Source organism: Dendrobates tinctorius, unplaced genomic scaffold, assembly GCF_039654945.1.
Source record: "Dendrobates tinctorius isolate UK_male_01 unplaced genomic scaffold, ASM3965494v1 ptg000191l, whole genome shotgun sequence".
In the NCBI taxonomy this organism is placed as follows: Eukaryota; Metazoa; Chordata; class Amphibia; order Anura; family Dendrobatidae; genus Dendrobates; species Dendrobates tinctorius.
Genome location: NW_027361858.1, coordinates 17,592,842 through 17,619,154, shown reverse-complemented (window position 1 = coordinate 17,619,154; position 26,313 = coordinate 17,592,842). Strand labels below are relative to the sequence as shown.

The following is a 26,313-nucleotide window of genomic DNA, read 5'->3' as shown; positions in this document are numbered from 1 at the left end:
TCTGGGGGTAGAACCTCTGGTTCAGGCAATTCCAGAGGCAGAAAAAATTCGGAAGCTGGAGTACCTCTCCGTTTGGAGTGGGCACGCTCCAAACCGCGCTCAGAAAAACGGAGGTCAATGCGTGAAGAGGTCGATATTAACTCCTCCAGGCTAGTAGGGATCTCTCTTGTAGAGAGAGCATCCTTGACATGCTCCGCTAATCCCCTCCAAAATACAGGGATGAGGGCCCTATCAGACCACTCCAACTCGGACGCCAGTGTCCTAAAACATATGGCATACTGGCTCACCGAGAGGGATCCCTGAGTGAGTGTGAGTAGTTGTAGAGAGGTGTCATGCGTGACCCGAGGACCAAGGAACACCTGCTTGATAGCCGTAAGCATGTGAGCCGCGGTCCGAATATCGGGATCGCCACGCTCCCACAAAGGCGTAGCCCATTCCAGAGCCTTGCCCGACAGTAGGGATATAATAAATGCCACCTTGGCCCGTTCCGAAGGGAATTGTTCAGCCAGCAGCTCCAGATGGATTGAGCACTGGCTGATAAAACCCCTGCAGGAGGTGCCATCGCCGGAAAACTTATCGGGCAACGGGAGGCGGGTAACTGTCGGCGCAAGGGTGGACACGGACAGACGCGCTACCACATCGGTTAAAGCCTGGACAGCAGCATCAGTGACTTGAGCAGCAGAGAGAGACTTCTCAAGAGCGGCCACCCGGTCGCCAAGCTGCTTAATGCACTGCAGGACCTGCTGCTGCTCTGCCATCACTAGCCAGACCCTGGCGCTAGTATAATGTTAGGAGCGGTGGAACGCACTAAATAAAATTATAAATAAAGTGCGTTCACCGCTCGGGGTCCACCGTGCGGTAGATGGTAAGACCGCTGCTAGGTGGTGGCAGAGGTATCTGGCGGTAGAGTGCACAGGGTTAAGGCTTCACCCGAGAGCACTGGACTAGCTCTGTTGCACTCACAGAGCACATGAACAGATAAGGCTGCAGCGAGCTCTGTTTCACTCACAGAGCTGCAAGCGTGCGCAAGCTCTGTTACACACACAGAGCTGCAAGCATACACAGAGCCTGTTACACACACAGAGCTGCAAGCATTCACAAGCTCTGTTACACACACAGGGCTGCAAGTATACACCAGCTCTGTTACACACACAGAGATACAAGCATAAACACATGTGCAACAACGCTGAGTCTGTTTGAATGTCACAGGAGCTCAGCGACACAGGCGCGGTATCTGGTCACAGGAGCGGCCCTAGCTGACGGCACCAACTCCGTCTAGACCTACCGTGTACGTCTGGGAAATAGGGCGTTGCAAGTGCGAATGCACCTAGAGCTGCTACTGCAGCGCGGCGTTAACTAAGCCGCTGTAGAAACGCTGCTGTCAAGCAGGCGCAAGCTGACGCTAGCTGCTGAGCGCTGGAGCAATGGCACACTGGCGCTAGTACTGGCTCTAACTCAAACTCTCACACATTCGTAATAACCAAGGAATGGGGGGTTTCAAATGAGTCATTCACCCGTCCATGCATCCATCCACAAACATACAGCAGCAAGTATGACTGTACTAGCGCATGGCGGAACAGCCATGCGCGCTTTTTATAGCGTACGGGACCTGCCGGAAATCTCCAGAACTCCAATAGGAGCCAATAGGATTCAGAGCAGGACCTGAGCACCTGACTCCCGAACTCCAATAGGAGCTCGTCCTGTGAGCATGCTCAGACGCTGGCACAAAGGACTTAGCCTCTGGAGATAAATGTGAGGACCTGGGTTTCTGCATAGGTATGGCAGAACTCAGATTCCTAACACCAATAGCTCATTGTAAAGTACAATTTGCTTTGGGAGTAGAATCAGGCTCACTTACTACTTGGACCCCTGTGCGTCTGCACAGATTGAACCAATGAGATGTTCGTCCCCCGAGGAGAAAGTAGTTAGTGGGAATCATTGAATCTGAAACTCGAGGCAAAAAAACAATGCAGTGAGAAACTTGTCGGCTTCATTTTGTAGTAGGGTCTAGTCGTAGACATTTAAAGGAAATCTGTCACCCCATTTTAGCTGCCGGCACCGCCATCAGGGGCTTATCTACAGCATTCTCTAATGCTGTAGATAAGCCCCTGATGTAACCTGAAAGATAAGAAAAAAGAGTTAGATTATACTCACCCCGGTCTTCGGTCCGGTCCGATGGGTGTCGCCATCCCGTCCGGCGCCTCCCATCTTCATACGATGATGTCCTCTTCATTGCTTCTCCCTCGGCTCCTGCGCACGTGTACTTTATCTGCCCTGTTGAGGGCAGAAGAGAGTACTGCAGTGCGCAGGCGCCGGACCTCTCTGACCTTTCCTGGCACCTGTGCACTGCAGTACTTTACTCTGCCCTCAATAGGGCAGAGAAAGTACGCCTGTGCAGGAGCCGAGGGAGAAGAAAGGAGGAGGACGTCATCATATAAAGATGGGAGGCGCCGGATAGGACCGCGACACCCACCGCACCTGTCTCCGCCCGCTGGTGAGTATAATCTAACGTGTTTTTCTTATCTTTCAGGTTTCATCGGGGGGCTTATCTACAGTATTACAGAATGCTGTAGATAAGCCTCTGATGGCGGTAGCCGCAGCTTATAGCGCTAAAATGGGGTGACAGATTCCCTTTAAAGATTTTTTTTGTTTGCCTTGCCTTGTCCTACGTGCAATGGTAGTTTAATTCTATGCGTGACATTAAGAAGCATATTCATCACTTAGCTCGGCTTAAAGTAAAATACGTGATTATGTACTATATTGCATTATAGGAGAAATGTAGCATGAAAATATATTAGTATGGCTTCTTATCACAATTCATGTGTTTTGTGTAGGAGCTGGGGAAATTCAGGGGTTGAGAATAGAACTTGCTGATAACGCTGAGCTTCTTAGCTGCATTTCAGTGTACTGCACATAGCTGAGAGATGCCTTTGCATAAAAGGTCGTCTTATTGTAGATTTTTCTTTATGTTTTTCTTTAACTTTTATATTGTATGAACATCAAAAGGACAGAGGAAAAGAAGCAGGAATGGCTCTTCTCTGCTTTTACATTTGTATTGTGTAAAAAAAAAATAAATATAAGAAAAAAGAGTCATCTGTAATTACCCATTTGCAGAACGAATTCCTGCAGGGTTTGTTCTCTCCCTATTAGTAAAAGAGATAAGTTGAAATGTATTAAAATTTCACTGCACAACTGGGAGTTTTTGCTCACTGTAAACGTGTTAATGTTTTTTCCATTGCTCTAGTGTTTGTGTTTAAAGCAAGGCATTATGCCCATCAGGGAGAGTATTGTAGGATAAATCTGCGTGTAAAGGATGCATTCCTTAGAGAACAGAATGAAGAATTATTGCTGCTCCAATTTAGGGACCCGTAAGAACTACTCAGTTTTTTCGAAATCTTGTATCTCTTGGTGCTAAAATTTCAATCTCATTTCTGCTTTTTCTTTATCATAATATTTGAGCAGTTATTTTTCACAGAGATCAGATGGAAGAGAGCACTGAAGCTTCACCACATCCTTGAAAATATAATTTTTAAGAACATTATTTTTTTATTTAATTGCCATTAAACTATTCACATCTTTTTTTATCTTCACAATAAAATGCAAAATTCACAACTGAAACCATCGGTACTTAAACACCCCCATTTACTTACACTGATAAGCAAAAGGGTAACAATGATTTGAACTTTTGACTTTCAGTCTCCATATCTCACCATCCACTCTTGATTTAATCGTCAGAGTGCCATCATTTTATAGATAATCATCTTGGCTATCTTATACATAAATTTGACTTGCAACTATTTGGCATATGATTAGTTATGCAGATTCTTGTCATGTTACTGCATTGTTACTGGTTTGCTCCTGGTTGTATAAATTACAACCTGTTCTTACATTCCCTAATAGCCCCGTGTATTATTAGGTTGCTTTCCAAGTGAAAGGTCACTGGTTCAACTCAAGGAGCAGCCATGAAGAAAATTTTCCTAGGAAAGAGAAACAGCTTCATCCAGCTCGACAGTGGTCTCTTGGCCAAGAAAATTGCCAAACTGCATCATATGAGTGGCCATGACAGTTGGAAAAATATGAAATGAAGTTCATCCATCCACTCAAAAGCCAAAAGGTGGACATTCAGGCAAAATATCGGAGTCAACAAGTCAAATCATCACAAGCTCTATCAGTTCTGGTATGACAAACATGGCAGCAGGATTACAGAAGTCCATGCAAGCAATGTGCAACGCACGTTACACAAGTCTGGAATAGTGGCTCGAGTTTGCAAAAAAGTACGAAAAATGGACAGTAGAAGATTGGAAATGAGTGACTTGGAGTGATGAGACAAAAGTCAGTACACTAGGCTCTGATGAGTGCAAATGGGCCTGAAAGAAAAAAGGGGTTAATGGGTTGAGAAATTAAAGGAACTGTCAAGTTCGGTGTAGGAAGCCTGATGATATGGGGTTGTTTCACTGCCAATGGCATTGCATACTTGACCAGGATCGATAATCGTCTCAATGCTGAGATATAAGTGAGTATCTTACAAGATGAGTTACTCCATACACTCGATTATTAGGGGTATGAAAAGGTCGAAGTAGTGTTCCAGCAGGACAATGAAAAGAAACATAAGTCGAGATTGGCGAAGAAATGGTTAAATGACAATGAAGTAGAGGTGCTGGAATTTCTCCCACAGTCCCCAGACCTCAACCCAATCGAACACTTGTGGGTAGCGTTGAAGGTAAAACTGTATGTATACCCAAATGGGAATAGACCTATGATCAGATTTCGATTAAGACATGCTTGAATCTGATCGAGAGCATACCCAGAAAGTTTCAGGCAGGGTTGAAAGTCAAAGGTGGATTTACAAAATACTAACAAAATATTACAAATTAAAATTTAGATTTTTAAGAGCTAAACAGTAACAATGCAGTAACATAACAAGAATCTGTATAACTAATCATATGCTAAATAGTTGGAAGTCAAATTAATGTATGAGCTAGCCAAGGTCATTGTCTATAAAACAATGGTAGTCTTTGAAGCAACAGTGGATGGTGAGATATGGAGCCTAAAAGTAAAAAGTTCAAAACACTGTAACCAATTAGCTTGTAGTGTATAATACAGCCTACCAGCGGCTGGAAAAATATTGAATCCCGTAGCTCTTGTCTTCATGGCAAATCCGACAGGATCTGTCAAAATGCAGATTCATTTTTAATGCTGATTGCGCATATAGCATTTTCTGAATGCTGCTTTCTTATTCACATTTTTTACGGCAGTATGTTTTGTGAGCTAAAAATGCCAAATACAGATATTATTTTAAAGTCTAGAGTACAATAAGAAATGCGCTATACATAGCATTTTTTTGTTGCTTTTTAGGTATTAGTATAATTATGGTTTGGAATTTTCCAATGTTTTTCTCATAAGCTTCTCTAATAGATGTGAAAAAGTATATGCCACTAAACTTACGGTACTTGTAAAAGTGCAATCAGAAAAACTTGAAATCCATGGTATTCAATGCCAACTGCTAAAAAATGCAGAAAAAAAGTGTGTAAAGAAGAACTTTGGCAGGTTGAATAGCAAAAACATGATTATGTGTTGTAGACAGCCCCTTTTTTTCTCTTGGAGAAAAATCTTGCCAAGTATATTTTCCTAAGCCGTCATAATTTCTTTAACATTCTTACAATAGATGTTTTTACTGTATATAGGTATTGTAATTATAACACCTACCATTACTGAGTTTTTAATGGCTCAAAAACGGATGTGGACAACACAACACTAATGAGCTATGCAACCTCTATCCCAAAGATTAGCACTTTAGAGACACACTTTTTAAATCCCTTGAATATCAGATTAGAAAGTCAGAGCACATCTAAATGTCCCGTTTCACATAGCGACGCACCAGCGATCCCGACAACGATACGGCCTGGTAAGGATCGCTGGTGCGTTGTCACACAGCAGTCATTCTGAACGATTCCAGCCTGCATCCCTGAGTTCTGCGTCGACAACAAGGTCACTTGTCGGCGTCAAACACAGTGATGCATGCTGGTCAGCAGGACGCCGAAGATGAAAAAATGGCCCATGACATTCGAGCGCGATCAGCGATATCCAGCGGGGGCGGTCGCCGCTATGTGTCACATATAGCGAGATCGCAGGTGAGATCGCTGTTGCGTCACAAAATCGGTGATGCATTAGCGATCTCGCAATGTGAGACTGGGCCTTAAGAGGTATTCATTGGAGAATCCCATTAACAGCCTGTGGATTGTGTGGTAATTGGATTGGATTGAGAGGCACAGGGTAATTTCTGTCCTTCATTCCAAGAAGACACCTAGATAATGCACATTCCTCAGAAAACAGACAAGGACAAACAGTGTCGGACTGGTGAGCCAAGGGCCCACCAGTAACCAACTCCAGGGCCCCATTTTTCATTTACATGAAGATATGACATTATCCTCAATCACAAAATTATATAACAATGAACGGGGTAGATTGGTAAATTAATAAATTGCTACCTTTGTACATAGTGATTCAAGTATATAGTGCCATATAGTGCCATATAAGAAAGTGGTGGACCACACTTTCACATAGGCCCACCGGAAGATTCTCCTGTTCTCCCATGGGCCAGTCCAAGCCTGAGGACAAAGATGTACGGTAGCTACAGTGTAAAACCCAGAGTCCATCTGCAAATTCTGAAAACACACACAATAAAAAAAAATATACGTAATCCATGGGCTGCAATATCATTCTATAAAATCCTTCTGAATACATTAGCACAACAAGTTCAAGGAAAGGCTTAAACCACTAGGATAACTTATTAGACGTATAAAAAATGCATTTAAGGGTGGTTTCACATTAGCGCTTTTTAAGCGCACGCACGGCCGGGGGTAGCTCCGCCCCCGAGCCGGCTCTCTGCCCGGCGTGCCCGCCCCTTGCTTGTAGCGCTGCCTCCTAGCGCACAGCGGCGCCTGCGATCGGCGCACCCTATCTTTAGCATAGGGTGCGCAGATCGTGCGCAGGCCGTGCGCTAGTTGCGCTTTGACCTGCGCTGCGCACTTTTGACGGTGCGCCGTGCGCGCCAAAATCAAACTTTTCGGATTTTGGCGCGCACGGCGCACCGTCAAAAGTGCGCAGCGAAGGTCAAAGCGCAACTAGCGCACGGCCTGCGCACGATCTGCGCACCCTATGCTAAAGATAGGGTGCGCCGATCGCAGGCGCCGCTGTGCGCTAGGAGGCGGTGCTACAAGCAAGGGGCGGGCACGCTGGGCAGAGAGCCGGCTCGGGGGCGGAGCTACCCCCGGCCGTGCGTGCGCTTAAAAAGCGCTAATGTGAAACCACCCTAAGCTATTAATTTAGATTTTAAGAATTACCATGCACAACCATTATGAGAATGATTCTTTCCTCAAATATCTCTTCTTTCTAAGGGACACATTTATAAGATTATAATATTATTTCTGCACAAGAACATTTTTTAATACATCCAATTGTAGAGCTTATTTTGATAGCAAGATCGATTGATTAAAATGTACTTTGTTCATGGCATGGGAAAACCCCTTAAAGTCTTCAAACAAGTCCTTTTTAGTCAGATCCTGCTGTTATACTCCCATTCGTTTTGGCCTTCTTCTTTCTAACCAAAAAGTACAGATCAAATTGGAAAGGATTATTGCTCAAGAGTCAGTCTACACAGGGTTGGTTTGTAGTCTGAAACAATGGTAACCCATAAGCTTGCATAGACGGTCCTTACTCACGGAGAAAAATCATTGTGAAGGGTGAATATGATAGGTTGTAAAAAATCACCAAAGATTTATGTATCAATAATCTCAGTCTCATAGAGGGGATATAAAATACGCTGGTCTCTTGCTGTCTTTTTTTCAATTCAGTATTTTTTTTCTAAACATTGATGTTGCCTTTACTGATATAATAATAACAGTAACATTAATAGTAATGAGAATTATTATTAATAATAATCTTTATGATAAACTATTGCCCGGATTCATCTTTGCCTTTGCACCTGTACTGTGTCCAGTTTTGTGTTTCTTTTCTGCCTTTTTTTCTTTGCAGCCCTTCATATATTTTGCTTGCATTTTTCTTAAAGTCTATTTTTATTTGTCCTCATTTGTGTTTTTTATTTTCTTCTTTGTGGCCGGAGATTTGTGATTCCAGATATTTTTTTACTGATTCATCAACTGAGATGTTTTAAAAAATCTCAAAATGTAGATTTTGCTCCAGCCACCCATGGTGTATTTTTGAGTACGCCAAAATTTTGGCTTAATGTTTGCAACTTTTGGGGCCAAAAGTCGCTAAAGCAGTTTAAGACAGGAAACTTTTTTTGACTATGCCAATTTCATTAATTGCATGCATAATTGTAAGGAGAGAGTCTGGCAAGCAGGAAAAGCAGAGACCAGCCCTGCCCCCAAATAGTGACATCAGTTTTTGGGGGCAGGGCTAGTGTCTGTGCTTCCTGCCTGCCGGGTTCTCTCTTTTAGAGAGCCATATTCGAGCTATATTCGAACCCTATTTGTGCCGAATGTATATTTGATGATTGGTTCTGAATATATTCAGTAATTTCTGCTCCCATTGACTCTAATGACATTTGGCTGTGTTTGACGAATATTGCAAAAACAATATTAGATGCCAACCGTATTAGGAAACGAATCTGAACAAATTCGCTCAACTCTACAGCTTCTTTGCAATGTTCACTGACAGTGCGCTCTATTGCCGCCTCATCACTTCTTGGTGAAGGACAGCACTGTCACTGTGCATTAAAAGGGTTTTGCACAGTGACAAGATCTTACTGAGCATATGTCAGAATTGACAAATGACACATGTCAAGTAGAGCAGGGACTAGACGTCAATGAGGATGCTTCATTTCTTAGTGGGGACAGAGGCTGCGCCAGTGACCGCAGTTTCTGCCCCCTGATGACATTTCCTTTGAGTGTCTCAGCATGCCCTGGGTCTTTCAAATGAAGCATCATCAAACAGGAAGTTGATAAAAAAAGTAAAGCAGCTATATTAGACAAGGAAAGAGAGAATTTTTATAAAGTTTATAATAAAAGCAAGTGAATTATTACATTAAATAGACAGATACTTCGAATTAAATTAGTGTTAGTTTCAGACCACCCCTTTAAAAAAAACAACCCACAAATGATGAAGCGGGCCTTAAAGTTTTAATATACAGTATAATGTAATTGAGAGTAGAAACTAGATATGAGGATACCAGTCTTTAAATGGCAGTAAAATAGTCTACAGAAACTGTGTGCACTTGAGCAAACTAGATACTTCTAAATGCCCTATTGTATTACCACTGTATCTCATATCTGGATTCATCTTCACTAATACAATTTGAAAAGCTGCTAATATACTTACATTTCTCCATGGCATTCCGGAAATGTGCTGCTAATACAATATATTGGGACACGGTGGTGGTAAAGCAGCACATATCCAGCAGACGTCATTTTGCTATCCGCGATCGCACTCACATTGGTGACTTCAGACCTTTGTGACTCAGTATATCATCACGTATTATGTTATTTTGTGCTCTGTACGGGACCTTCAGCCTCAACAAATGAATATGTATGGAACTGGTGTATTTATGAGGTAAATAATTCATAATATGTGTAGCGTTGCTATTTTGCTATCCATATATTATGCAGACTGCAGGGTATTACAGAATCAATATTCAATCCTAGGTTATAATGCAAACCAATTTGGTATATGCGAGGTATTTCTGGTGTAGTTGATCCATCAGAATATTGTTCTAATTAAGTACAGAATATACCACCAACAAACACACATGATAAATCTCAAGTGTGTAGGATTATAGTGCTGGACATACCAAAACATTATTAACGAAAGCACAGTTGCCATATGGCAACAATGATGTACTAATCCACAAAGTATTTATATTCAAAATAGAAAAGACTCTATTAATTAAAATAGATACAAAAACCAATGAAAACAGATCAACGTACGGGTTGGTATGAGGGACAGATGGAAAAATTGTGCCAAGAATGCTGCTATATAGAACAAAAATGGCCATACAACTACCTGCAGTCCATAACTGTGAATTGAAAGGAAAAATGCAGGGCGCATCCACTGTGTAAAATCCGTATCAAAAAACACATTAACAGAGAAAAAGGAAGGTGCTCACCTATTGGGGTTGTGAGGAAGTCACAACACCCATAAACGCATGAGAAGCAGCAGCAAGTCTGCACAGGGTCCTAGGACAAATTTGCAAAAACGGCGTGAAAGTGCAATGAGGACTGCGCTTGCTTCTGGTGGAGTACAAGGTTCTTTATTCAGCCAACGCGTTTCCTGAGCCTACTGGCTCACTTCATCAGGGCAGATTACATTGAAAGATAGTGAAACATTCTTATAGAGAAAAAAAAAAAAAAAAAAAGAGAATTAGCGCCAATGCAGGGTTAAATGACATCAACAAAGGTCAAAGAAAAAAAAAACCTCAAAAACAATTTTCATTCACCCCCCTTTTTTTTTTTTTTTTCATTAACCTTAGCCACTTTTTACCCCGTGATCCATAGCACTCTGTTCTATTTTTATTTTTGCATAATTTTATATATTTTTTCTCATTTTAATATATTTTTATTGTAGTGTTTTTATGTTTGTAATAAAATTTCATTGTTTTTGAGGTTTTTTTTTTTTCCTTTGACCTTTGTTGATGTCATTTAACCCTGCATTGGCGCCAATTCTCTTTTTTTTTTTTTTCTCTATAAGAATGTTTCACTATCTTTCAATGTAATCTGCCCTGATGAAGTGAGCCAGTAGGCTCAGGAAACGCGTTGGCAGAATAAAGAACCTTGTACTCCACCAGAAGCAAGCGCAGTCCTCATTGCACTTTCACGCCGTTTTTGCAGTCCATAACGGGAGCTATATTGCAGATACAAAAAGTAGCAATTTAGATAGTATATTCATTTTGTGGAGCCAATGGGCCAGGTATAAATATCTAGGAACAATGTCCCAGAGTCACCGCTAGCCATATAATGTATAATTTTATTTCCAATATCATTAGTTTGTTACCTAGATGAAAGTGACAGGCTCCAGCTTCCCAGCAGGGTCCAGGGGGATGTGCAGGCCGACCCCGACGCGCGTTTCGATGGTGCCTTTCTCAAGGGGCAAGTATACAGAGCGGGCACTCAGCTTTTTTATGCTGCATCCGGAAATTAGGATGACATCATGTCACCATGACTCCCACCATGCCTACAGCATCGCACGACACAGAGCAGCCAAAAACCGGAAGCACATAGGGCCCCACGTGACCTGGAAGTCAGTATGCTGCCGCGTCATGCAGCAATGAACACAGGAGGGACATGGCGCGTGCGCATACTGTGCGGTGGTCAGTAGCTGCCATATGTAAAGCTGGCAGATTGCGGGCAAACTGTGGGCAAATAGTTTATTAAAGATATTAATGGGGATCAACCACAATATATATAATTAATTAGCCACACCTAAGTAGTGAAAAATAGCCACAGCTATGCAGCAGAAAAAATAGGGATCAACTGTAATATATATAGTTAATTAGCCACAACTGGATAATAGAAGTATATTTACATGACACTTCACAGGTAATAAGCAGCATAATCAAAACAATGCAAAAATGAAAATCATTATGAAAATAGCTTATTATACTAATATTTTAACAAGTGTATATGGACAATATAATTGTCTTACATAGCATCTCCTAAATAGTAAGCGACATCACAAGAACAGTAGTGTTCATAATAATCATACGCACAGAAAAATCACTATGACACTGACCCAATTAAGAAGATTATAACCAGTGAAAACAATAGCCATAGTATTAGAAAATAGAGGGTGTTTTATATTAGTCCACGCTCAGTATTTGGTCAGTTTTTTACCTCAGTATTTGTCAGCCAAAACCAGGAGTGGAACAATCAGAGGAAAAGTATAACAGAAACCCGTCACCACTTCTGTATTTATCACCCACTCCTGGTTGTGGCTTATAGATACTGAGGTAAAAAACTAAATGTGTGCACGTGGCCTTACACTGTCGATCAGTGGACTCCAAACTATGCCACTTCAGTTGTTCCAGAACTACAATGCAATGCATAGTATGCCAGGGCATGCTGGAAATGATATTTCCACAACAGCTGGAAAGCCACATATTGGAGGCTACCAGCTTGTCAATTTTTGAGTCATTTCTGCCAGAAAAACAACTCCAAATTTGATTTTTGTATGATAAGAATCAGGAAAAAAAAAACAGGTCCAAATCCCCATCAACATTTTTTCTGAAAAACATGTCAAAAATCTTATGTGGAAAATGCAAAATACATTAAAGGGGGTACGTGGGACTTTATTAAAAACAAAAAATGCACCAAAGCACTAACAGGCAGATCATTTCAACTTGCCTGTTGTGCACAGGGCCATTCTTCCCTGGCACAGAGTGGTTAAAGACCGCTAAGTGTCGGGAATTTAGCTGCCTCTGCTGATGCAACAGGTTGGGACTTCCAATGTCATTTTAATTGACATCTGGCTCCCCAAGATAGGCAGCAGAGATCCGACTGTAATTCAGAATGATGTTGGAAGCCCTGCCCCATTGACAGAGCAAAGCGGAAAAGAAGCCTCCGCTCTGTAGACGTGACTACAACACAGGCTTCTGAATACCCGGCAGTAGCGACCTGTGAACGCTCTGTGCCGGTTAAGAACGGTGCCAGGCACAACAGGCAGGTAAGTTGCAATTACCTGCCTGTTAGTGCTTAGGTAAATTTTTTGTTTTTTATAAAGTCCCAGATATACCTTTTAATGTATGTTCACACATGGAAGAATTTGTCACCACAACATCTGGACTTTGTGCTTGTTTTATTTTTGCAAGGCCCATTTGGATGAATCATTGACATTTCTGCATCTAATATACTGCATGTGAATATACAGTACAATAGCCCCTTCATGACCTACGATATCTAGATATGTCATAGGTCGCCTCCCCCTCTATGATGCTGAGCCCACATGTTTTTAGGCACATGAAAACTGATCTAATCAACTGTCATGTGCCGCTAACAGCCGCTGGTGGAATCACAATTCACTCTCGGCTGTTAAGATATTAAATGCCTCTGTCAATCTCTGACAGCTGCATTTAACATGCCTGTGACGGAAGCACGTCACTAGCCATTGGCACCCATGTTACATGATCATGGGGTGCTGATGGGTTGGCATGAAAGTCAAAGGTCTGCAAGAGAGCCTTATGCTTGTCACTGCCGATCTGCTATGAGTGCCCCCCACTGGCTGGCTGAAGCTCTCTATAGGGCCCGTTACACACAGCGATCTCGCTGGCGAGATCGCTGATTTTGTGACACATCAGCGATCTCTCCAGCGAGATCGCTGTGTGTGACATCCAGCAGCAATCGCCCCCCCGCGAGGTATCGCTGATCGTGCTGGATCGTCCTTGCCTGTTTTTTCAGCGCTGGTCTCCCAATGGCCAGCGCGCATCACTGCGTGTGGCAGCGGGAGCCAGCGATGAGCGACGCTGCACGCTGGTTACCAACGTAAACATCGGGTTTCTAAAGGCTGCGGGGCCCTTAGAAACCCGATGTTTACCCTAGATACCCGCGTGCACTGCAGGCAGGGCGGGAGGTGGAGGCAGAGCGGCACACAGACCGGAGTAGCTCTGCTATCTGCTACTCCAGTCTGTCAGACCGGAGTAGCAGATAGCAGAGCTGCACCAGTCTGTCTGCGCCACTTTGCCTCCACCTCCCGCCCTGCCTGCAGTGCACGCTGGTATCTAGGGTAAACATCGGGTTTCTAAGGGCCCCGCAGCCTTTAGAAACCCGATGTTTACATTGGTAACCATCATGCTCGCTGGTCCTGATCGCTGGAGGGGATGTCTATGTGACAGCTCACCAGCGATCAGCTAACAATGTCCCAGCGATCCCATACACGTCGGATTGTTGGTGGGATCGCTGGGACACCGTTATGTGTAATGGTACCTTATGTGTAGCACAAGCAATCAGAAGATCACAGCGTTAAGTCTACTAAGTACACTATTGAAGCAAGTGAAAATTAAAAATGTTTAAAAATATTTATAAAATAAAAAAATATAAAGTTCAAATCACCCCTCTTTTTGCCCCATTCAAAATAAAACAATAAAAAAATACACATATTTGGTTTTGTCAGGTTCAGAATCACCTGATCTATCAAAATATAAAAAGAATTAATCCGATCTGTAAACGGCGTAACGAGAAAAAAAAAACAAAACCTGGTTATAGCAACATTGCAATAAAATGCAATAATAGGCAATCAAAACATCTACCCCCAAATGGCATCAATTAAAACGTCAGCCTGGCATGCAAAAATAAGCTCTCACCTAACCCCAGATCCCAAAAAATTGAGACGCTACGGGACTCTGAAAGTGGCGCCACTTTTTTTTTTTTTAGCAAACTTTGGATTTTTTTTCACCACTTAAAAAAAAAGAACCTAGACATGTTTGGTATCTGTGAACTCATAATTACCTGGAGAATCATAATGGCAGATCAGTTTTAGCATTTAGTGAACATGTTAAAAAAACAAACAACGAAAAAAAAAAACAATTGTGAAATTGCATGTTTTGGAATTTCACCACACTTGGAATTTTTTTTCCTGTTTTCCAGTACACGACATGGTAAGATTAAGGCTGTGTTCACACACAGCGTTTTTTTTTCGCGTTTTTCCCGCGGATTTACCAAACAATCTGCGGGAAAAACGCGAAAAAGAAGCTTCCCATTCATTTTAACGCAGTTTGCACTTTTTGTGCATATTGATGTGTCTTTTTACCGCGAAAAAACCGCATCGCGGTAAAAAACGCAGCATGCTCATTAATTTTGCGGATTTTTTCTGCGTTTTTGGCTATTTCTATGCGTTTAGAAAACGCGCGGAAAAAACCGCATCAAAACCGCGCAAAAAACGCGGTTTCTGGGAAGGGAGTCAGGTTTTTGAGCAGAAATTTTCAGCTACGTGTGCACTCAGCCTAATGGTGTTGTTCAAAAGTACAATTTGTTCCACAAAAACAAGCCCCCACATGGCCATATTGAAGGAAAAATAAAAAAAGTTATGGCACTGGGAAGAAGGGGAGCGAAAAACAAATACGCAAAAATGGAAAATCCCAAGGTGATAAAGTGGTTAATATTATTATTAGGTATGCGATATTGTAATCTTGAGTAACCCCGCTGCTGATTGACAAGTTTAAATATGGCGCACAAAGAAATATTGAGCTAAAAATTAGTCAGCAATTTTTTTTTCTATTAAAATCAGAAGAAAAGGAATGGAGCAAAATGCTGACCTAACACAGGGTTAATAAGCAGAATCCGACTGTCGCTTTGTAACGTTCCAGGGTGCTGCAGCAGCACAATTAATTACAGAGTTCATTAATTAGTGAACATATTAAAGAAAGACACCATTACTGACAAGTGCAGACATGATATATCATCAAGTCAATAAACTATTGAACATGAAACTGGACCTTTCAGCAAGATCTCCTTTCTTCCTCACTGTTAACCTACAGACACATATATTATTCCTGCTTCATCAGCAGATGTCGGCGGTAATATATTTCATATTACTATTTCCGTTAATCAGGAATACATACTTATATAGCTTGGAAAATGAACGATCGAACAGTTTACATGATGGAGGGGGGCTGCTGGAAGTCGGTGCATGACGCTGTCATTTATTCCATGCTAGCGACTGGTATTAAACAGTAGCACTGCGCTGGATATATAAACCAGGGCTAGGAGGAGATTCATGTACTGCAGCCATGTTAGATCAGCGTGCGGCTGGGTAAAGATGGCAAACAGATCAGGATACTGTTACTTTCTATGGCAGGTTCATGCTACTGCAATACCCGGCTATTACGTCTCATTTTCACATATGTGTTTTTTATTCCCTATGGTCCTGTACACACTTGGGTCAGAAAAAAAAGGGAGCTAAGTTCATCTTTGATCTGAGTCATGTTATCAAGTTCACCAACACAAGTCAATGGGTCAATGGAAAAAATAAATAACACGCCTATGCCCTCCATGTTTCATCGGTGGGCTGTCCAGTTTTAGAAAGTCTAAGGTTACGTTCCCATGATGAGTTTTTGGTGATTTAGGCTAGGTTCACATTTGCGGATGGGCAAGCTGCGGACGTCTGCGGACTTCCTCCATGAAGCTCCGCCCACGGCCGCACCTCTTCCGGTCTGCTCTGCATGCGGCCTGCATACCTTAACATTGGTTACTCAGGTCATGCAGACGTATGCGATTTTCTCCGCAAGCGTCGTTTTGACGATGCAGCGCCCGCATAAAATTCCAACATGATGCATTCAACGTGGGTTGCCGCATCGTCAAAATGACGCATGCGGAGGCATCTGCATACATCTGCATGACCTGCGTATTCAATGTTTAAGATAGGGTACGCAGGCTGCATGCAGAAGTATGTGGACGTAGGCGGAGCTGACCGGAGGAGGTGAGGCCGTGGGCGGAGCTTCACGGAGGAAGTCTGCAGATGTCAGCAGCTCCTCCATACGCAAATGTGAAGCCAGCCTTATAGATGCTGTGTATTTTCGCTGTGCTAAAAATGTAGTGTCTCACTGTTCCAGCAAAGTAGATGGGATTTATAGAGATCTCATGCCCACGGTTCTTTTTTTTTAGTCAGCGTAAACTGACCTGCATTGCATGTTTCAAGTCTTTAACGTGTCAATATTTCTAGTGGGTACGCTGAGTGTTCTGTGCAGATTTTTCCCATTAATTGCATTAGATGTGGAAAATCCACTGGTAAAAAAATGCATGCTTGGTTTTAGTGTGTTTCCACTACGGACGCATGTAATCCACGCAGGCTCGGACTGGCCCATAGGTTAACAGGAGAATCCCCTGGTGGGCCCCTGTGCAGATGTGGGCCCCCAATCCCACTGTACGGGCAGTACTTGGCATCATTTACTTGATTCACTCTGTACAGAAACAAACAGCATCTCATCATTCATTACCCAAACTACCCAGCTTGTTATAGGCAGGTGAAAAATGGGCCTCCCAAAGTCAATGTTACTGGTGGGCCCTTAGCACCCCTTTCTGACACTAAATCCACACATAAAGTGTGGTCGAAGCCAGATACCAGGAAGTATCAAAAACAAACTAGCTTTATTTAAAACAATATACACCCAAAAGAGACAAAAATCGCAACGTTAAAAACACAGTAAAAACACATTTCCATCTATTTTTGCAGTACTGCTTTAATTGTTTCATCATATGTATATGTATACATGAATATACAGTGCTCAGCATAAATAAGTACACCCCTTTGAAAAGTAAGATTTTAATACCTCGCTGAACCCATGAATAATTTCCAACATTTTGACCACACTGTGTTTCATAGAACATTTTTTAACTCATTACATGAAACTAAGTAAGGTAGGTAATAATATATATTACAAAATCTTCAGTTTTACCCAAATTAGTTGATGCGAAATTGAATACGCCCCACATCAAAAACGTCTACATCCAGTATTTTCTATGACCTTCATGATTTTTAATATGGCACCAAGTCTTCTAGGCAAGGAACGAGCAAGTACAGACATTGACAGTGATTAAAATCTTACTTTTCTGAGCGGGGTGTACTCATTTATGCTAAGCACTCTCTTGCGTGCATTGCTTGTCCGCTGAATATGATACATTCATAAAGCCATATTATGTGTATCATTGTAAGGTGGTAAACTAGGCACCTACGGTATAATCTACCCCATTTGCTTTTAAAGAAATAATCTTGGACAAGTTGGCTTCACGTAAGTGGAATCAGTGAAATCTCTGGGAGATAATTGCTCTTGAGTTTGACAAATGAAATATGGCTTAGTGCTGTCGAATACTCTGCGTGACTAAGTACTGCACTGATACTGCCATCTACGATCAGTGGATGGTTTCCTGGGGTATTCTTAGGTGACCTTTTCCTTCTGTTTATCAGATCTAATGGTATCACTAGAAGCTAAGTGTCTGTTTCTTTTAAGCCATAAAGTACAGTGGCGTTGCATCGGAAATGAACTTTTTCCATCTTTTCTGTCCCTCTAAACACTGTGGTTGCAATGTGTTTTCCATAAGCCACAACAACTCATGCATATTGTAAGAGCATAAATAGTGAAATGGACAACTCGATCGATGAACCTCTTTCCTTTCTTCTTTTTTCTCTGTAGGCCATCCGATGTACACTTGTAAATTGCACATGTGAATGTTTCCAGCCTGGGAAGATTAATCTGAGAACCTGTGACCAATGTAAACATGGCTGGGTGGCACATGGTAAGAAATGTAGTATTCAATTTCTGCTGCAAGAACAGATATTATGTAGATACTACTGCCCTCCCAAAGAGCAATCTTTCTATCTATCTATCCATCTATCTATCTATCTATCTTTCTATCTATCTATCTATCTATCCATCCATCTATATATCTCATATCTATCTCTCTATCTATCTCATATCTATCTATCTATCTATCTATCTATCTATCCCATATCTATCTATCTATCTATCTATCTATCTATCTATCTATCCCATATCTATCTATCTATCTATCTATCCCATATCTATCTATCTATCGATCTATCTATCTATTATCTATCTATCTATTTATTATCTATCTATCCCATATCTATCTATCTATCTATCTATCAATCTATCCCATATCTATCTATCTATCTATCTATCTCGTATATATCTACCTATCTATCTATCTCATACCTATCTATCTCATATCAATCTATCTTTCTATCCCATATGTATCTATCTATCTATCTATCTATCTATCTATCTATCTATCTATCCCATATCTATCTATCTATGTCATACCTATCTATCTCATATCTATCTATCTCATACCTATCTATCTCATATCTATCTATCTATCTATCTCATATCTATCTATCTCATATTTATCTATGTATCTATATATCCCATATCTATCTATCTATCTATCTATCTATCTATATCTCATATCTATATATCTATCTATTATCTGTCTCATATCTATTTATCTCATATCAGTCTATCCCATATCTATCTATCTATCTATCTATCTATCTATCAATCTATCTCATATCTATCTATCTGTCTATCTATCTATCTATCTCATATCTATATCTATCTATCTATCTCATATCTATCTATGTATCTAGCTATCTATCCCATATCTATCTATCTATATCTCATATCTATATATCTATCTATTATCTATCTCATATCTATTTATCTCATATCTATCTTTCTATCTATCAATCTATCTGTCTATCTCTAAATCTATCTATATATCCCATACTTATCTCATATCTATCTATCTATCTATCTATCTATCTATCTATCTATCTATCTATCTATCTATCTATCTATTTTATAATTGTAGCTGTACAATCCAGTCCTTTCCATACATAAAAATGTGACCTCATCACTACTAGTCTCATTGAATAAGTGCCAATGGGAATCTCATTGCACAAAGGAAGTTTTCTGTCTCTTTTGAAAACATTGATCCATTATTTGCAGTAATTGCCATAAAAATATGACACTCTCAAGGTCATGATAATGATAGGAAGGTAATCTGAGTCAGATAGATATTAGTCAATGAGATGACATTTAACATTGCTTTTGCAGAGTACAGTACAGATAACTCTCTTAAGGTTATTCTACCAATCATGATCCAATGCAGCGATGACTTGCATTTGGAAAACTCATCATTTGAAACATATTGACCTCTAAAAAATACAGTCATATGGTCTATATATACAGTAGATATATATTTATTTGTGTTAAACTATAAATACTGTAAGGTTTGCTTTTTAAAGATGGACAAGCCTAAAATCCTTGATAAAGGGTTGTCAAGCCCCCTATTACTTTTGTCAAAACCTGGAAATTACGTGAAATAAAGTGAGTGGTACCGTACCAATTCCCTACCCATCCCATGTTGCAGTTTTCCTGGTCCCCTGGCGGTCTCTGCTCACTAACACTTCAGTGATGATGTGTCAACATGACTTGTGACTGTTTCAACCAATTACTAACGTGAGAAGGAGCAGAGACTGATGGAGGGCTCAGGAAGCTTCATAGTTCCATCACATATGGGACCGGTTCACTGCTAAACAGAGTTTCATAGTTTCCATAATACTTGCATAAAATACATGATACTCATATTTTTTTCCTTTTGTGTTAAAACAATGCTTGAGGTACAGCTACATTGGTGTTGAAAGATAGATAGATCGATAGATAGATAGATTAGTAGATAGATAGATTAGTAGATAGATAGATAGATATGAGATAGATGATAGATAGATAGATAGATAGATAGATACAGTGCCTTGCAAAAGTATTCGGCCCCCTGGAATTTCTCAACCTTTTCCCACAAATCATGCTTCAAACATAATGATACCAAATGTACATTTTTGGTGAACAATCAACAATAAGTGGGACACAATTGTGAAGTTGAACGAAATTTATTGGTTATTTTAAATTTTTGGTTAAATTTAATAACTGAAAAGTGGGGCGTGCAATATTATTCGACCCCTTTACTTTCAGTGCAGCAAACTCACTCCAGAAGTTCATTGTGGATCTGTGAATGATCCAATGTTGTCCTAAATGACTAATGATGACAAATATAACCCACCTGTGTGTAATCAAGTCTCTATATAAATGCACCTGCTCTGTGATAGTCTCAGGGTTCTGTTTGATGCACAGAGAGCATCATGAAGACCAAGGAACACAACAGGCAGGTCCGTGATACTATTGTGCAGCAGTTTAAAGTCGGATTTGGATACAAAATGATTTCCAAAACTTTAAACATCCCAAGGAGCTCTGTGCAAGTGATCATATTGAAATGGAAGGAGTATCATACCACTGCAAATCTACCAAGACCCGGCCATCCCTCTAAACTTTCATCTCAAACAAGGAGAAGACTGATCAGAGATGCAGCCAAGAGGCCCATGATCACTCTGGATGAACTACAGAGATCTACAGCTGAGGTGGGACAGTCTGTCCATAGGACAACAATCAGTCGTACACTGCACAAAACTGGCCTTTATGGAAGAGTGGAAAGAAAGCCATTTCTCAAAGATATCCATAAAAAGTGTTGTTTAAAGTTTGCAAAAAGCCACCTGAGAGACACACAAAACATGTGGAAGAAGGTGCTCTGGTCAGATGAAACCAAAATCGAACTTTTTGACAACAATGCCAAACGATATGTTTGGCGTAAAGGCAACACAGCTCATCACCCTGAACACACCATCCCCATTGTCTAACATGGTGGTAGCAGCATCATGGTTTTGGGCTGCTTAGCTTCAGCAGGGACAGGGAAGATGGTTAAAATTGATGGGAAGATGGATGGAGCCAAATACAGGACCATTCTTGAAGAGAACCTGCAAAAGACCTGAGACTGGGATGGAGGTTTGTCTTCCAACAAGACAATGATCCCAAACATAAAGCAAAATCTACAATGGAATGGTTCACAAATAAATGTATCCAGGTGTTAGAATGGCCAAGTCAAAGTCCAGACCTGAATCCAATCGAGAATCTGTGGAAAGAGCTGAAAACTGCTGTTCACAAACGATTTCCACCCAACCTCACTGAGCTCGAGCTGTTTGCCAAGGAAGAATGGGCAAGAATTTCAGTCTCTCGATGTGCAAAACTGATAGAGACATACCCCAAGTGACTTGCAGCTGTAATCGCAGCAAAAGGTGGCGCAACAAAGTATTAAGTTAAAGGGGCCGAATAATATTGCACGCCCCACTTTTCAGTTTTTGAATTTCCACACAAATTTAAAATAACCAATAAATTTCATTTAACTTCACAATTGTGTCCCACTTGTTGTTGATTCTTCACCAAAAATTTACATTTGGCATCTTTATGTTTGAAGCATATGTGGGGAAAGGTTGAAAAATTCCAGGGGGCTGAATACTTTCTCAAGGCACTGTATATAGATATGAGATAGATAGATAGATATGAGATAGATAGATATGAGCTAGATATTAGATAGATAGATAGTTCTGAGATAGATAGAAAGAAATATGATAAAATGATTGCAGTCAAGCAGGTCTATGAGATGCATCTGTAACCACTTGCTAATTAAAATGCCTGAAGTATGTAAAGGTCTTAAAAATTCTGATAGTCACTCAAAGAGACATGGGATGCACACATCCCATATGTAGATTTTCTAAACAATGCTTTTTTCCTAATGACTTGCCGCACCTTGCTTGCTAGCAGCATCCTGATACCTGTCAGATTCTTACGTTTGATGGCTCAGCGAGACAGGTCGAGGGAACATTTCATCTGCCATGCAGTACTGATAGGCTTCTAAATGAGTGTCTAAGGACCACGATATGCCTGCTTTGAGACTCTGACCTCCGTTTGTTTTTTATTAAATACTTTTAAAAAGAAGTTTAAAAAAAAACAGTCAGCTTATTAAATCACAACACAATAGCAACTGAATGTTAAAAAGCACTCAATCGAATCAGATTACTATTCCGCACCTCTTTCATTCAGCGGGATCAGTTTGAAATGACTCTCTGAATACAAATAACAAGTCCCTGCTGCAATAATTACATTGTTTCCTAGCGCTGCCATTAATTAATTTCATTTAAACCATATCGGTGAAAAACTACTTTTTGAAAGGAAACAGATTTTTTTTTTTATGAAAATGGACCTGCCTATATGGACGGGATTAAAGGCATCCATGTATAGTTCAGGTTGATTGACATCCTTGTATGTAGCTAAGAGCTGTCATAGTAAATAGACAGATATGACTATTCAAGATATTCCATTGACAATCAATGCAGTAATTAAAATGATGCAGAAATGTTCATTTAGGACAAAGATCCCCAGCCTTTTGTAGCTTCTAAGCCCCTATTAAATATTTCTAGTGTTGTTGATTAGCCCAATTAGAAAAAAACAAAGTCTAAGACCTCTTTCAAACATCCATGTTTCATGTATGTGAATTTCAAAGATAGAGCACATATCCATTATAGGCACGTTCACATGTCTGAATTTTGAGGACAGGTTGAAAAAACCCTCAGAAACATGTCACATTTTGATTAGCCTTTGATCCGATCCCATTCAAATAAATCAATAGTTTCATTAAAAAAAGTCAAAGGTTGATCAACCAGATGGTGGTTACCCAGTTTAATAGTTTTTACACTATGACAGTTGTGGCGTCACTGAGGGGCAACACAAAAGGCGCTCGAAAATAGTGATGAGTGAGTATACTCGTTACTCAAGATTTCCCTAACATGAACGGGTGATCTCCGAGTATTTGGATGTGCTTGGAGAATTAGTTTCTGTCGCCGTAGCTGCATGATTTGCCGCTGCTAGACAGCCTGAATACATGTGGGGATTGTCTGTTTGCTAGGAAACCCCCACATGTATTCAGGCTGTCTAGCAGCCGCAAATCTACTCCAGTTCAGTTTTTTTGTACAACTACAAATTGACAAACGTAACCAATTTCTGGTTATTTAAATATGCATTATTAGGCCTCTTTCACACGTCCTGATATTACCGGTACTGGAAGAAACAGTATTGGTGCTATTCGTGTCCATGTGTCACATCTGTGTGGCATCTGTGTGCCATCCGTGTGCAGCATCAGTGATACATACCAACGTCTGGGAAAAAGTTGTATAGGTAGCGCTGTTCCCAGATGCCAGGTGCTGAATGAAACTCTCAGATGGTGTGGTGAGCAGTGACACCAGTGATGCGACCGCTCACCACACCAGCTGAAACATACTGAGCTTAGCGTGAGAACACGGCTACAGTGACAAGCATTGATGTAATTAAGGTTACTGCAGGTCACAGGCAGCGGTTCTCAGACTACGCTCAGTGTGTTCCGGCTTGCATGGTGAGCCGTCACATCACTGACATTTCTTAAAAAAAAATGTTTTCATTTAATGCGTGTGATTCACAAATGATGGATGCTGACTACAAATCTCATCAGTGTTGCGCTGATCGCAGGGAGACCAGGCAACAAAGATGAGAGTTGTAGTTAGCACTATTCCCAGGCGACGTGTGCTGACTACAACTGTCATCAGCGTTGCCTGGAGTCTCGCTAATCTCAAAGAGACAAGACAACAATGATGAGAGATGGATTCAGCACCTGGCGCCTGGGAACAGCGCTAACTGTACTGCTTTTCCCAGATGCCGGTACATGTCACACTGATGACACACGAATGTCATCTGTGTGTCATCAGTGTGCACGTGTGCAGGACATATTGTGACCATGCATCCGGCAAAAAACGGACATGTCAACATGTTTTGCACCTGGACACACAGTCCATGGAAGCACTCAGGGATGTGCGCAGACCAGAAGCGTAGCTAGTAGTGATGAGCAAATGTGCACGTTACTCGAGATTTCCGAGCATGCTCAGGTGTTCATGTATCTTCGGCGTGCTCATAGATTTTGTTTGTGTCTCCGCAGCTGCATGATTTGCAGCTGTTAGACAACCTGAATACATGCAGGAATTGCCTGTTTGTTAGGGAATCCCCACATGTATTCAGGCTGTCTAGCAGCCACAAATCATGCAGCTGCAGAGACACAAACATACTCTACAAGCACGCCCAAGATACTCGGAGAACACCTGAGCATTCCCGGAAATCTTGAGTAACGAGCACACTCGCTCATCACACGAAGCTAGGGTTTTGGTTCAAGGGAGGTGAAACTTCTGAGTGGTCCTCTAATCAGGTAAACCTGATTACAAGTGGGTGACGCACCCTAATAGTGGAGGAGAACCTCAGCAGATGACCGTGCTGTTGCTGAAAATAATCTCTATACAACGACCAACACTGATATTACTGCCATATGGTCAGTGGTAGATACCAGTCCTACAGAATATATAAGAGATCACACTACAGTTATAGATTAAAAATGCACATGCGTTTTTAGTTCACTTCTGTGGTGGAAACATCAAACATGCATGTACGTTTTTTTACCAGTGGAATTTCTGCATCTAATGCAAGGCTATAGGGAGATTCTGTATAGGAAATCAACGTACCGGCAAGAGAAATTAAGATGTTGGGGATTTGAAGCACGCACCGTGCGTGAGTTTATGCTGCTTTAAAAGAAGCACAGTGGGCATGAGATTTCTATAAATCCCATCCACTTTGCTGGAACTGTAAGAAGCAGTGTTTTTGACCATCATCAATAAATATGCATCAAAAACGCACAAAAAGCTCATTATGGCAACAAAACCTTAATTTGCATAATAGGTGCAGAAATGGTGCAGAAAATTTGTGACAAAAACTCATCAAATGTTCATGGAATGTAGCCTATGATGTGGAGTTTTTAATGCAGCAAAATACACAGTGTCAAAATCTCATCTCAGCTTTAAGGCCCCATCACACACAGCGATCTGATTTTGTGACGTCACAACGATTTCGCCAGCGAGATCGCAGTGTGTGATGGGGATCAGCGACTGGCCCCCCTGCCGGGTATCGCTGATTGTGAAGGATCATCCAGGGCCATTTTTTGATCGTTGGTCTCCCACTGGCCTGCGCGCATTGCTGCGTGTGGCAGCAAGAGACCAGCGATCAGCGACGCTGGATGCTGGTTTCCAACATAAACATCGAGTAACTAAGAGCCGCGTGGCTCTTGGATACCCGCTGTTTACCCTAGATACCAGCGCACGCTGGTTTCCAACGTAAACAGCGGGTATCCAAGAGCTGCGCGGCTCTTAGTTACCCAATGTTTACGTTGGAAACCAGCTTGCACGCTGGTTTCTAGGGTAAACAGCGGGTATCCAAGAGCCGTGCGGCTCTTAGATACCCGCTGTTTACATTGGAAACCAGCTTGCTTGCTGGTCCTGATCGCTGGAGGGGCTGTCTATGTGACAGCTCACCAGCGATCAGCCTAACGATGTCCCAGCGATCCCATCCATGTTGAATCGTTGGTGGGATCGCTGGGACATCGTTATGTGTAACGGGGCCTTTAGACTTGTTCTGATAAAATCGTGAATATGTAAACATAGCTATATAGTCTCTGCAGACATTCTGAGATAGTCCGAAATCCACCTAAGGACTCGGTTTTCGGTCGGAGGATTGTTCAAGAAAACAACGGACAGCACTCAGACCAATGTTATTCAATGGGGCAGCGCAGATGAAAGATATTATTCCCTGACTGAAACCGCATGTGAAAAAATCACAGCGTGTCCTAGTTTTTTCAGGAAAATCGGATGAGACTCGCCCATTCAAGTTTATTCATGCGCAAAAAATATCGTATACCATAAGGAGCCAGATTATTACAGACACATTACAATTCTGTAACGTAGAAAACTGTAAATGGTGCTGTAAAAGGTTAAAAGCTGCTGAGTATAAAAACGGATTGTACATGGATGACAAGTGAGAAAAAATAGCCCCACTTT

The 26,313-nt window shown here is 41.3% G+C and overlaps 1 protein-coding gene across 3 annotated transcripts in view; it reads left to right on the top strand.

Moving 5' to 3' along the window:
- Positions 1-26,313, top strand: part of BNC2 (basonuclin zinc finger protein 2) — a 953,199-nt gene that overhangs the window by 751,883 nt on the left and 175,003 nt on the right. For all 3 annotated transcript variants that reach the window (XM_073552473.1, XM_073552472.1, XM_073552474.1), the window contains one exon: positions 18,134-18,236. In XM_073552473.1, coding sequence (XP_073408574.1) covers positions 18,134-18,236 — 103 coding nt within the window. The remainder of the gene's footprint in view (positions 1-18,133; positions 18,237-26,313) is intronic.